This window comes from Rhamphochromis sp. 'chilingali' (genome assembly GCF_963969265.1).
Source record: "Rhamphochromis sp. 'chilingali' genome assembly, chromosome: 2".
Classification (NCBI taxonomy): domain Eukaryota; kingdom Metazoa; phylum Chordata; class Actinopteri; order Cichliformes; family Cichlidae; genus Rhamphochromis; species Rhamphochromis sp. 'chilingali'.
The window spans coordinates 60858620-60870962 of record NC_137930.1 but is presented as its reverse complement, the minus strand read 5'-3'; the positions used below and the strand labels follow the sequence as shown (position 1 = coordinate 60870962).

At 40.3% G+C, this 12343-nt stretch overlaps 2 protein-coding genes across 5 annotated transcripts; both read right to left on the bottom strand.

Moving 5' to 3' along the window:
* Positions 1-87: 87 nt before the first annotated feature.
* cpt1b (carnitine palmitoyltransferase 1B (muscle)) lies at positions 88-9068 on the bottom strand. Of its 4 annotated transcripts, none has more exons than XM_080876083.1 (19): positions 7636-9068; positions 6895-7047; positions 6666-6805; positions 6352-6523; positions 6125-6226; positions 4528-4665; positions 4366-4443; positions 4061-4168; positions 3887-3971; positions 3453-3648; positions 3168-3353; positions 2985-3090; positions 2784-2900; positions 2499-2663; positions 2277-2411; positions 1689-1841; positions 1479-1592; positions 1268-1360; positions 88-1174 (listed from the first exon to the last, which is right to left on the bottom strand). In XM_080876083.1, the coding sequence occupies exons 2-19, from the start codon at positions 7033-7035 to the stop codon at positions 1043-1045; spliced, it is 2361 nt and encodes a 786-aa protein (XP_080732209.1). In that variant the 5' UTR covers positions 7036-7047; positions 7636-9068; the 3' UTR covers positions 88-1042. The 4 variants fall into 4 exon arrangements, with proteins under 4 accessions (XP_080732209.1, XP_080732208.1, XP_080732207.1 ...); XM_080876082.1 differs by having other exon boundaries at positions 8640-9068; XM_080876081.1 differs by having other exon boundaries at positions 6895-7044; positions 8640-9068.
* Positions 9068-12179, bottom strand: LOC308392819 (kelch repeat and BTB domain-containing protein 11). The gene is made up of 8 exons (XM_080876084.1): positions 11640-12179; positions 11363-11551; positions 11086-11270; positions 10668-11019; positions 10381-10526; positions 10104-10258; positions 9752-9909; positions 9068-9622 (listed from the first exon to the last, which is right to left on the bottom strand). Exons 1-8 carry the CDS (start codon positions 11889-11891, stop codon positions 9437-9439), a joined length of 1623 nt encoding a protein of 540 aa, XP_080732210.1. The 5' UTR covers positions 11892-12179; the 3' UTR covers positions 9068-9436.
* Positions 12180-12343: the final 164 nt, after the last annotated feature.

Below are 12343 nucleotides of genomic sequence, written 5' to 3'. Positions count from 1 at the left end.
CTTGAATGAATCATACGTCAGTTTTATGTCGCTTAACACCCCCCCCCCCCCCCCCAAAAAAAAAAACAAAAAACAAAAAAACCCAAAACAAAGACTAGTCTGTACAGAAACAGTGAAAAAGCAGCCAGTGTCCACAGAAAAACTTTGAATGATCTTCAGAAATCTTTCGGAGCTCAAGACTACTTAAAGTAATTACAAATACACCTGGGTCCTTGGAAGCCAAATATAAAGAAATTAGGGCTGGTTTAAGACTTTTGCACAATACTGTATGTCATCCACAAATTTACCAGTATGATGAACTATTTTCTATTGATTTGTATTCATGGAGCAATGCTTGCACAAGAGTTTAAGGAGACAATTCACTCTCCTGAACACAATCTCCTAATTTTGACAGCAAATTTCCCACAGCTCTCACTAAGACCTGTCAGTGCATTGCTGCTCTGTCATGCCTCTTTCAGTCCCTACACTATGTCATATATCTGTCTATCTATACACACACACAGCTGATGTAATCATTTCAAACTGAATTTTCCAATCTTCCACAGCAGTGCCACAGAAATCACTGATGATGACTGCACTAGTTATGCATTAGTTGCATTTAGTGTGTTATATTTTTAATCACTAATGACAGCCGCCTTAAAATCAACAGCAAATTCTTAAATACAGGCACATAACAAATAATTTAGATCTGCAAATACAAGAACACATTGGCAGATATATTTACAGCTTTCATAAGATCATGAATAAATACATATTGTAGCTTTATTTACATTACATTGGATTTATATACAGTGAGGGTGGTATGTGTATGTGAGGAACTATTGTGTAAAAAGAAATACATTTCTTTATCCCCGAATATAAACAGGAAAAACATAGATGTGTAATAAATATTGTTTTTGTCTGAGAGGAATGCCAAGCTCCTGTGCTGTGACTCACCACAGCAGCCCAACCTGTCACCAGAGCCTTGTTTTATTTTTATGAATGAAGACTGAGTCACAGGTTGTATGTGCTCCAAATCCAACATACCCTGCCACACTCTCTGTTATATGTGCTTTTTCCCATTTTCCAGATGGACATACTTTGCATTCTGTGCTGTCTTATCATTTTCAGGCTTGAAGAGAGCTTGGATGTCAAGCATGGCCTTTTGAATATGCTGACCAAACCGATATGAGTCCTGTAGGTCAGACAGAGAAGGAGCAATCAGAGCAAGAGATAAAAACAGGAAGAGTTGGATCTATAGTATGCAGTGCTCTTTTTTCTGTCTTACTGTGTCAGGACTGGAGAACTTGCTGGAGATGTGGAATGTGATGAGGTTTTCCCCAACAATGATATAAGACACACCGTAACCATCGTCAGCTACCTAAGATAACAAAGAGATGCTGTTACATTTCACATAGCCCTCCTTGATCAGGCCAGCAGGTAAGAAAGCTATGACTGTAACTTTTTGCACATGTTCATATTGCATCAAATTAACTCACAGGGCCAAATCCACCCCCACCACACACATATTTCGGGAACTTGTTGATGTCAACTAAATTGAGCTGCTGCTGTGGAGTCTGACTGGTGGACAACTTCCAGGGCTCCGAAAGCACCTTTTAAGCATTACGCAAAGACAGTGAATTTAGTTTGGAAAAGAGCATTATACAACAAAAACACATTAAAAACACATGATAGATAATAGTGCTAACCTTAGTAAGAAATGGTGAGTCAACACCAAGGTATTTAGATACTATATAGAGACAGAAAAGGTGACGATCGATCCCAGAACCAGTCATGGCCAGACGATACATGTTTTGGTGCTTTTCTGCTGCTTTCCGAAACAGGGCAAGTCTCTGGGCATTCTGACAACATAAACAACAGGCAATGTAGTTTCTAATATTTCTAAATAAATAAATAAAAACTGCATTAAAATAATTTTTAGATTTCTTTATCAATGAAGGAAAGTACCAGCTTGACCCTGTCAGAACATCCAAGAGCTTAAAGTCCAGGGCACTGACACACATTACCTCTAGGTCTTGGTCACCATGGTCTTAGTAGAACAACATGTTCTTTAACAATGTGACCCATCGGAAAATCTAAAACTGAGTACATGAACGTCCCGTGACTACAAGATAAACATTATAAACCACATTAAGTCCAAAGTTGTTGTCTATTTTTATTAAAAACTTCTCCATTAAAATGCCTTTGACCTGTGATTCTCTTTATACACACCTGTCGAGCAGCTGAATGATATGACCTTTTTATTTGTTGTGGACATGGTTATTTGTTTTGCCTACCGTCGCACCAGCGTCCTCCATGGCTCTGACGAATGCAACCGCCTCAGAAGTGCAGGAGCGCACTGTCTCTGTCCGCCCATCTCTGAACATACGTGTCATCGATGATTCGTACGTCAGACAGAACACACGCTGGTCCTATAAAGCAAAGAGTTATCTATTAGTTGATGGTTGTAGATACATTTAAAGAAATGTCAGTGATTCTATGAACTATGGCAGGCCTACCCTAAACTGGGCCAGCTGCAAGGCCAGCTGAATAAAGGCATCAGGGCTTGTTCTGCACTTCTTGATCAGGCCTTTTCCAAACTCAGCAAACAGATAGCCATGGAAGTCCACATCATCAGCTATCTGCTTGGCTGAGAGGTATGACGTTTCAATGACATTTTGGCACTTAGAGAGGGTAAAAGAATATCCTAATTAGTTTGTGTACAGATCTAAAACACCATTAAATTAAAAGAAAAAACTAAAAACAATACTGGATATAAGAAATAAATACAAATTTTTCTATACCTCATTTGGAATCTGCCATTGTAGTCGAGTGGGATGAGGCAGGTTTTTGTTCACATCCCCTTTACAATGTCCCTCCTCAGTGTATCCAAGATGGAAGCAGTCTGTTGATAGAATATACTTAAAAGAAAAAAAAATGCAGCTGAAGAAAATTTGCATTCTTTGAATCATTATTTGAGGATATTTTCAGAACACTTTTCCTACCTCCCACATGTGTCCTACAATTGGTGCATCAGCCCAAGAATGTTCAACATTTACACCCATTTTTCCATTTGGATAAGAGATCAATGTAAAAGATTTGTCAAACCACCTGCAAGAAAAACCCCAACTTCTTTTAGGGAATCAGTTTGGTCAAAGTCAATAAAAGGCTTGGTCTTCTTTGCCTACCTGTCATAACATTTTCCATGCAGCAGGGACTTGGCGTAGCTATCAAGTGAGTTGGTCTTTGCAGGATCGTAACCCTGCGGCTCATCATCCAATGTCAGGAAGAAGGCAGCTGACTCGATTGCATCCAGGGATACTTTGTTTATGCCCTGGCTAAAATATTTTATCCGAGCCTGAGCCCATGGAACCCTAAGGGTGAGAGTGAGACTGTTTCCCTTTTCTGCTGAAAGTGTTTGAACATTTAACCTGCTTACCTGCTTTTTTAAGGTGTTTTTTGTTTGTATATACCTGTATCCTGCTGTCAGGGCAGCTAGTTTGAGCTCTCCTGGTTGAGGTTCTGATGTATCATTGAGAATCCTTTGAAACTGTGTTTCAAGTTCACTGGGCAAAAGGTGACGGCCTCCAGTGTAAAGCCACACCTGGAAGAACCGACCCTTGTGGAAGACAACCAGGTGTTTCCGATCAGTCAGGTGCTGCACAAAATCTGTAAAGATTGTTAAGCCAGTAAAAAATTCGATTTAATTTAAGTTACACACAGTGACTTACTGAAAGCACAGCATCAAAGATATGTCCCAGTAGCTTTACAGAGCGATGGAACCTATTTGCTGTGAAATCATTAATAGAGATGTACCCACTAGTGCTGCATACTGGACAATGGGAAGTATCTTATCTGTGACTGATGATTGAGCACTCATACAGTACAGATCTAAACATTTGCTCACCTGTTTCAATGCCAGGAATGCGAGTGGTGTTAAACATCCTCTCCATCTGAGTAGAACACATAGGAACAGTCCCCAAAGCCCTCAGCTGAGCAGAAAAAGTTAAATAGAAGTCAACACAGAGTTTAACCTTGCAATAAAACGAGAGAAAAGAGTAATTGTAATGGCAAGCTATACCGGTGCAAGTTCACCACGTTCCAGTTTGCGTCTGTATTGCAACATGGCATGTACCACATTTCCTGCTCTTGCAGCCTGACGGTGTGTTGGGGTCACGTACAAGAGGTCCTTCACACAATAAATGGAATGACCAAACACAACAAAGTGACAACACAAAACAGAGAACAAACACAGATAACAGACACATTTATTTGAAAAGTTAAAGATGACGTGTTTAAATTATTTAAAATAAATTATTACCTCATTCCCATTACTAACAGAAAAATGAAAAAACGCTCAACTGATGTACTGACAGTTTTACATACCATTATATAGAAGTTACTGTTGACCATGATAGGACTCCTGCCCCTGAGGTAAATGTACTCCTCCCACCAGTCACTTACCTGGAGAAAATTACAGGTTTTTATTGTCTATCATTACAATTCAAGACAATTTCAGTAGCATGTTAGACAGAAAACACTACTCACATAATTTGTTGCCCACCATGATTTTAAGATTAGGCATCTCTGCAGTTGAGCTGCTTTGTTTTCTTTAAAATCACTGGCCAAAAGCTCCATTTTATTGTACTGCTCATTGTCCAGCAGAGGTCGAACTGACTCAAGGTACTGTGAAAAGAATATCATACGCAGGGAGTAGTGTTACATAGAAGCAGACGTCACGTAATAAAATGACTTCTATTTGCCCAACATCTCTAAAATTAGAAATATCCTGTCTCAGAGTGATGCAGAAAAACTAGTACATGCATTTATTACTCCTAGGCTGGACTACTTTTTACTATCAGGAAGTCCTAAAAACTCCCTGAAAAGCCTTCAATTAATCCAAAATGCTGCAGCAAGACTGACAGGGACTAGAAAGAGAGAGCATATTTCTCCTGTTTTGGCTTCCCTTCATTGGCTTCCTGTTAAATCCAGAATTGAATTCAAAATCCTGCTCCTCACATAAAGGTCTTAAATAATCAGGCCCCATCTTATCTTAATGACCTTGTAGTACCATATCAACCCATTAGAGCACTTTGCTATCGGACTACTTGTTGTTCCTAAAGTGTTTAAAAGTAGAATGGGGGCCTTCAGTTTTCAGGCCCCTCCCTCTGTTGAACCAGCTTTCAGTTTGGATTCGGGAGACAGACACTACCTTTACTTTTAAGATTAAGCTTAAAACTTTCCTTTTTGCTAAAGCATATAGTTAGGGCTGGGTCGGGTGGTCCTGAATCCTCTCTTAGTTATGCTGCAATAGGTGTAGGCTGCTGGGGGATTCCCATGATGCACTGAGTATTTCTTCTTCAGTTACATTTGTCACTCACTATGTGTTAATAGACTTCTCTACATTGAATCATTAATTGTTATTAATCTCTATCTCTCTTCCACAGCATGTCTTTTATCCTGTCTTCCTTCTCTCTCCCCAACTGGTCGCAGCAGATGGCCGCCCCTCTATGGTTCTGCCGGAGGTTTCTTCCTGTTAAAACAGAGTTTTTCCTTCCCAATGTTGCCAAAGTGCTTGCTCAGGGGGTCATTTGATTGTTGGGGTTCTCTCTGTACGTATTATTGTAGGGCCCCACCTTATAATATAAAGTGCCTTGAGGCAACTGTTGGTGTGATTTGGTGCTGTATAAATAAAATTTAATTTAATTTAATTAACAAAACATTGACATATCAGTTGAAAGGTATAACCAGAAATTCTGGAAGACATCCAAGACAGCTTTTCTGCAAGAGGACGTGCCAAGTTCTTCCCAAAAACCTACTGAAAAACTGTACACAATTTGAGCAGGGTGCAGGAAGGCTGCTGGAGCAGCATAGGTAGTATTTTTATACCTGTGCTTGGTTAGTCTAATAGGTTTTTGTATATCAACTGAATTATTGACAAGAACTTCAGCTGGTATAGATTGAGTTCAGTGTGAGTTTAGATTCAGGAACTGATGGAACAACAATAACTAAAAGCTTCTATGCATAAAAATCTCAACTACTTGTAATGATGTCCAGACCACGTTTCTATGTTTTTAGAAAACTATGGGAGCACAAATAAGATATGTGTTTCTGATCATGCAAATCCATTACTGTAACTACATACCCTGTGAATTGTATCATCCACACTGGGCACAGGAAGCCTGGGTAAGGAGGCCTGGAAACTGTAGAGCAAGGGTCTGCGTCCAGAAAACATCTTTACCAGGCACTGGTAACAAAAAAACAAACAGAAAAAGAAAAAAATCAGTGAAGATCCCTTCTCTTTAATGACAGAACCAAAAAGTCCCAAATGAAATAAGAGTCATGCCATGAATGAAAGTGAGACGAACATACCAGCCACACTTTAGTTGATGTACTCATTTTTCCATGGGACTCAAAAATCCATCCATGATAGGACAGAAGAGCTTTAAGAGTGTATCTCAGGAGGTAGATGAGGAACAGCCACAGTCCTGTGGCAAACAGGATGGCACTCAGCACTGCTCGTGTCTGTACTGACATACAGTCTCTGCTCAGAAAATGCAAAACACCGCCTTTGTCAATAACGACATAAAAACAGATAAATGACTCAAAATAACCGCATCGCTTGTCCAGTAAAGTCTAAAGGTCAAGTGAAATACTTCAAAACTGGGCTTTGTGGGATTACTGACCGATATGGTAGGTTTTCCTTGATGGTATCCATCATTCCCATAGACAGGTCTATGTGGATATATAAAGAGCTCATCATGGCAATTACAACTATTAGCCAACTGGAGGGACTGGCAGGGTAGACTCCTGCCAATACACCATTCTGTGGATATAAAATACCACTATTGGTTAGTAACAAAAGGTCTCTCCTTTCAGTTTGGATATTACCATATTAAGTGCCAGTTTTTGTACCTTGAATTGAATGGCTTTCTTCTTCCATGCTGTCACTCCTGATAGGTAGATATTTTTGATGACTTCTTGGCTCAGTTTAAAGTCCACACCATCTGGGCGCACAGTGAACTGGAAGCCTACCGCCTGATGTGCCTCAGCCATCTCTGTGTTCTGCTAACATGAACAGCATTGAGAACTTATTACATTTAAAAAAAAATAAAAAATACAGTGGTCTATAATATTTTATAATATCTCCTAATAAAAAATACACATAATAAATTAATGTTAATTCATTCAGGATTACAGAGACCAAAGTGGTGCCCAGAAAACAAATTTATTTACAATAAAATGTATCCATCCATTCATCCATCCATCCATTAAGTTTCTTACCCAGTATAACTGAAAATGAATATAAAAATTACTGTACTTAGAACTACGACCCTCAACTGTTTTGCTGGCCAGCTGTCCCTGTTTTTAAAAGGGGCTATTGGGGAGACGTTGGTAGGAAGTAAAACACTCCCAAACAATTAAAAAATAAAAATAAAAGAAGAAAAATAAAGAAGGAAAATTTAAAAAATAAATAAATAAATCAGCAAAAACCACACCATAAAATTATTTAAAAAATGTAAAATACTCCTACTGGTGATGTAATGCCTTAACTAATAGTTTATCCACTAAAATGTTATGTTTTTTGGGTTTTTTTTTTTTAATGACAGCTACAAATGTTTGTCCTACCAAGATCTTAATGTCCAAAATGCATACCTTTTGTTGTTTAAAGTCCCACACAGGCCTAGAGGGTGTCGGCACCTGTCTTAACCACTGGATGCCAGGTAAAAAATGAAAATCTGAATAGTGGTTGTTAAAGGTTTCAGAGATTTACGACTTCATGGTGATAACACACTCTAAATTATTTTCCACAGAAAAAAGAAGCTATATCTGTAAAGATCCCAATTTTGAATCATGCCTACTTATTACTAGTCCATTGAAAGGTCGTCACTGAGAGACTTACAGACTGATTTTCAGCACTTGCCACTGAACTCCCTCATCATTTCCCTCATTTCTTTCCCCATTGGGCCATGCCCAGGTTTGACTAAACATTGGGTATTTCATTAACTGTTGTCATACCACAGTTAACCTCAAGAAAAAAAAAACAATCTTTCACAGATGTGACTGACGGCAGTTTTAAAGAAAGCGGCTCTATTTGTCCTGTTTGCTCATAATGTGATAAGGTGGGTCACTGGCAGAAGTTTAACAGGTGTCTAAATGCAAAATAAATACACTGAAGGTTGAAAGGGTTCAGTCTTTGTCTGAGAAATACGATGACCTTCCTTAATTCTTAACAAAAATATCAGGACTTCCCATAGCAGTCCATATAATGGTTGGGGGCAGCAGGTCTAGTATTTCTTTTTCCATGTCATATGACTGAACAGTCACCAAGTGGGACAAAGTTCAGTGGCCAGATATAGTGGTACACCGGCTGAGCATGTGTGCAATCCGCAGACGGGCATGGAAATATAAACACAGAATACAACACGCAAATGTGTGCAAACCTACTGGTATAATTTAAGATTTAGAAAAGCTCTGCAGCTTTGTTAATATAGAAACATTTCAAAATCTCGCAGATATCTAAAGATTTTTGTCTGTTATTGAAAACCCTCTTATAATATTCCAATTTTAATGCCCAAGCAAAATTTTAGCATTACACTTAGAAGCAATCAGAAGAAAAAAAAAAGCAAACATGCAGAAATGAGCAAAAATAACTTTACCTTTTTAGGGCAGTGTGAGCCTAAACCAATGGAGCAAAGGAAAGCTATGACTTTGGTTTGTGTCAGTGAGGCAATGAATTTCTTCTGAGCTCAGGCTTATGTGCTCTGTGCCCTTGGAGTGGCTTTCGTCAGGTTGTGGTCAAGTTTGTCCTTTCCTGTGCTTTACACACCTCCCTACCACCATCCTCGGTTTCTCTCTCTCTCTCTCTCTCTCTCTCCCATGTCATTGTAACAAGACACCAAACAGAGACAGAGCCTAACTGGCTACGTAACTGAATCCGCTGTAGCGCTGTGTTGAGAAGTAACAGAGAGCCATGTGACATTTCACCTACTTAGAAGTACATCTCTGCTATGGCACCAATAAATAAATAAATAAAACACTGTAATACCAGTTTTATATTTGACACCGATGAGAATGGTTAAAATGGTAAATGGCCTGTATTTATGTAGTGCCTTACTAGTCCCTAAGGACCCCAAAGCGCTTTACATATCCAGTCATCCACCCATTCACACACACATTCACACACTGGTGATGGCAAGGTGGTGATGGTTAGTAGGACTTGAAGGTGTTAATCAAGGCAAGAAAGGTATTGCATTGTATATACTGCATTATTTTAATGTAAACAAATCAAACATTCAACATAGCGGGGTAAACTGGTCTTACATTTTAGGAAATATGAACACTGGACAACATAAGGACTGGGAAGTGATCTAGAAGTACTTGGGCTATTGCAAACTACATTCAGCTCAAAAGAACCTGCACACAACATATGTGTGCAAAGATGCTAACCATAGCATTAGAAATGAAGATAAAAGGTAGCTTCATAGCGAGTGAAGATGGGTAGAGGAGGGAAAGCTTTGAGGGAGAGTGTTTGGAGGTCCATGCTAACAACAGTGTTGTGCTCAACACTTGGCATCATCAGGATCTGATCACCAGCCACTGTCCCCTGACCTGCAAATGCCACTTTCTCAGCGCTGTAAACCTGGGGGGAAAAAAGAGCATTATCAACAATTTAAATGGAGTGAAAAATTACTTTGAATGAATATGTTATTTAGGCATCCAGATAATCCAGTGCTCTTCTAATATGAGTGTGGGTTTGTTGATTGTTTACCGGCCCCCATTTCTGTGACTCCGCACAGAACGAGGTTACCACATTCTCTGAGTTGTTGCCACCAATCACAAGCAGCCTGTCCGTGGCCCCCAGGAAGTAAAGTGTAGGGAGATCTACGCTGGCTCTGGTAAGGGTGGGAAGCAGTTCAGACCATACATCTAATAGAGAAAGAAAGAATTCAAAAGAACCATTTATGAATCAGTGTACAGCTTGTAAATGTACATCTAGAGCCGGTGAACTATACCGAAGGCATTTTCCAGACAGCAGCACACATAAGAGTGAGCTTTCTGTGCTGGAAATAAAACCAGGTTTCTTTTGCTGAGCTTGGTTGCTTTTTTCCAGATGTATGCACCTTTCTTTGTGTTGTACTGCAGTAACAACTTCTCTCCAGTCCTCTGGATGCTCCCCAGCACATAGATACACTGTCCAAGGGTCGTAGCAAGAGGAACATCATGGGACAAAGACATGGTGAACTGGAAGTCAGTGAGTGGCAATGAGGACACAAACCTGAGGCAGAGATTATACCAATAACTAAAGGAAGCTTTTTTTTTTGGAAGAGAAACAATTAGAAAGCATCAAGTGCTGCAGAAAGCTGTTAGCTGTTTTGAACTAACAAAGAGGAAACAAACCTCCACTTATCTTTCCATGGGTCATAGCACTCTACAGCTGTGTAGAGAGCTGTGCTGGAGTCTGGAGTTACTAGAGAGTCCAAGTACCAGCCTCCCACTGCGTAAATACAGCCTTCACAGGCCACTGCACTGAAGTGCCTTCTGTGCTGTGGATATGACAGATGGCGACACTTTTCATTAGTGTTATATAAACGATGGAAAAAGACAAGGCAAGAGGAATTCGCTGGGGCTAAGACAAACAGGCAGACTGGCCACCTGCTTGAGACTCAAACTGGGAGACTGCTTACTTTTATCAGAGGAGATGTGGTGACCCACGTATGAGTAAAGGGATTGTATCGAAAGGAAGCCATGCTGAACTCCCAGCCTCTCTTCATACGCTCCCTGTAACCTCCTATGACATACAAGTAGTTGTAAAGCACCACTGTTGTAATACACCACTTATCAGCCCGAAAGGGAAGCTCTGTAAGTGGACACCAATCTCCACTGTCCTCTGATCCTTGCAGGGTGAATATGTGTCGTGCATGTTCTGTTTCTGGATCCTTCCAAGAACTCAGGTTCTCTTTCCGTAGGGTGCAGAGGTGTCGGTCTCCTCGAGTCCTCAAGTGGACAGCTTCTTCCCTCTCCTCTTCATTCAGGCACCTGAGGTATAAATCGATTTTAGTGAAAGACAAACATTTAAAATTGGGGAATTGAAACTTTGCTTACCTGATGATGTCTGGGAGCTCCAGCAGGTTTCTACTCAAGTAAGTCAGTACTGTCATCTTCAGTTCCACACAAAAGATCTCATGAGCAAGACTCAGGTACGACAAACAGTTAGATGGGCTGAGCTCATCTGTCAGGACTGACAGGCACTTTGAGAGGAAGGCATCTGCTAGAAGATAGTTGCTTACCTCCAGAGACAGAAAGAGAAATATAAGAAATCATGATGTCACTCCTAGGAATTTGAATTACTAGCCAAGGAGGTTTATATATGAAGCTGTACCTTTATATGTGCTCCCAACTCATTTTGGGGAACTTTGAAATTATTATTGAAGGAAAACTCAAGCAGATTGCGGAAGATGGAAGAGGACACGTGATCCATGTGGATGAGGCTCTCAGAGGTCTCTCTCATGCTGGACTGGGACAAAGCTCGGAAGTACTCACTGCACTCTGAAAGTCTTTGTAGGTTCACCTTTGAAATAAATTATTAAACCAAGTTTTTTAAACGGCCTTTTGTTAACCAGTATGACTGGAAATCTCACACGTTGCTTAATACTCACAAGAAAGGCATGTGGGCTGGTTTGGACTGTAACCTTGGTTTCATCACCATCTCCAAGGAGATATGTGCGGAGCGCTTCATTAGTCTTCCATTCCTCTGAGTCTGTTTGGCATAATGCTCTGTCTGTGACAGCTGAGGACGCTATCCAGTTGTTGACTATTGGAAAAGCATCCAAAATCCTTCTAAGAATGCATTTCAGCCAAAAGCTTACCCACTCAAAAAGTATCATAACGTATTGCCTGAGATTATTCATCTGAATCACAGAGCGCTGTCTGGATCAAAGTTGCACCTCACTGTAATTCAGAAATGAAATGCAGGTCCTCCATATAAGGTAAGCCAGGCCCGCTGAAGAATTCCAACAACCTCTGCACAATGGAAAAATAGAAGCATTTTAGTCCATGTGCTGTCAGCTGCTCTCCATTTCCCTGCCTCAGCTCTCACAGTCACGTGACCTTTAACGACGTAAACGCCAAAACGTCAGGGTCCGATTTCGTACTGCTTGGCGCTCTAATAAGCACGGCGAATAAAATGCTAGAAAACGTTTCTTGCCCTGCAGCAGACCAGGTGGACTCAGAAGGGTCTCTTAATCTTAGAGCAGTGCAAGTCTTTCTGCCTGATCTATTCTTGGATCACAGAGGTGGGATAGTGTTCAGTCTGAACATCATCGGTCACTCAAATTACTTTGTAGTTAGCTTACCTTCACAT

Coding starts and splice junctions, on each gene's coding strand:
- cpt1b (XM_080876080.1), bottom strand. CDS start 7,035: ATGGCTGAGGCACATCAGGCGGTAGGCTTCCAGTTCACTGTGCGCCCA. Junction 6,227..6,351: donor CATCAACTAAAGTGTGGCTG/GTATGTTCGTCT, acceptor TTTTGTTACCAG/TGCCTGGTAAAGATGTTTTC. Junction 2,664..2,783: donor AATGGCAGATTCCAAATGAG/GTATAGAAAAAT, acceptor ACCCTCTCTAAG/TGCCAAAATGTCATTGAAAC.
- LOC308392819 (XM_080876084.1), bottom strand. CDS start 11,891: ATGAATAATCTCAGGCAATACGTTATGATACTTTTTGAGTGGGTAAGC. Junction 11,271..11,362: donor AGTTGGGAGCACATATAAAG/GTACAGCTTCAT, acceptor CTGTCTCTGGAG/GTAAGCAACTATCTTCTAGC. Junction 9,910..10,103: donor GCAGTACAACACAAAGAAAG/GTGCATACATCT, acceptor TTTCTCTATTAG/ATGTATGGTCTGAACTGCTT.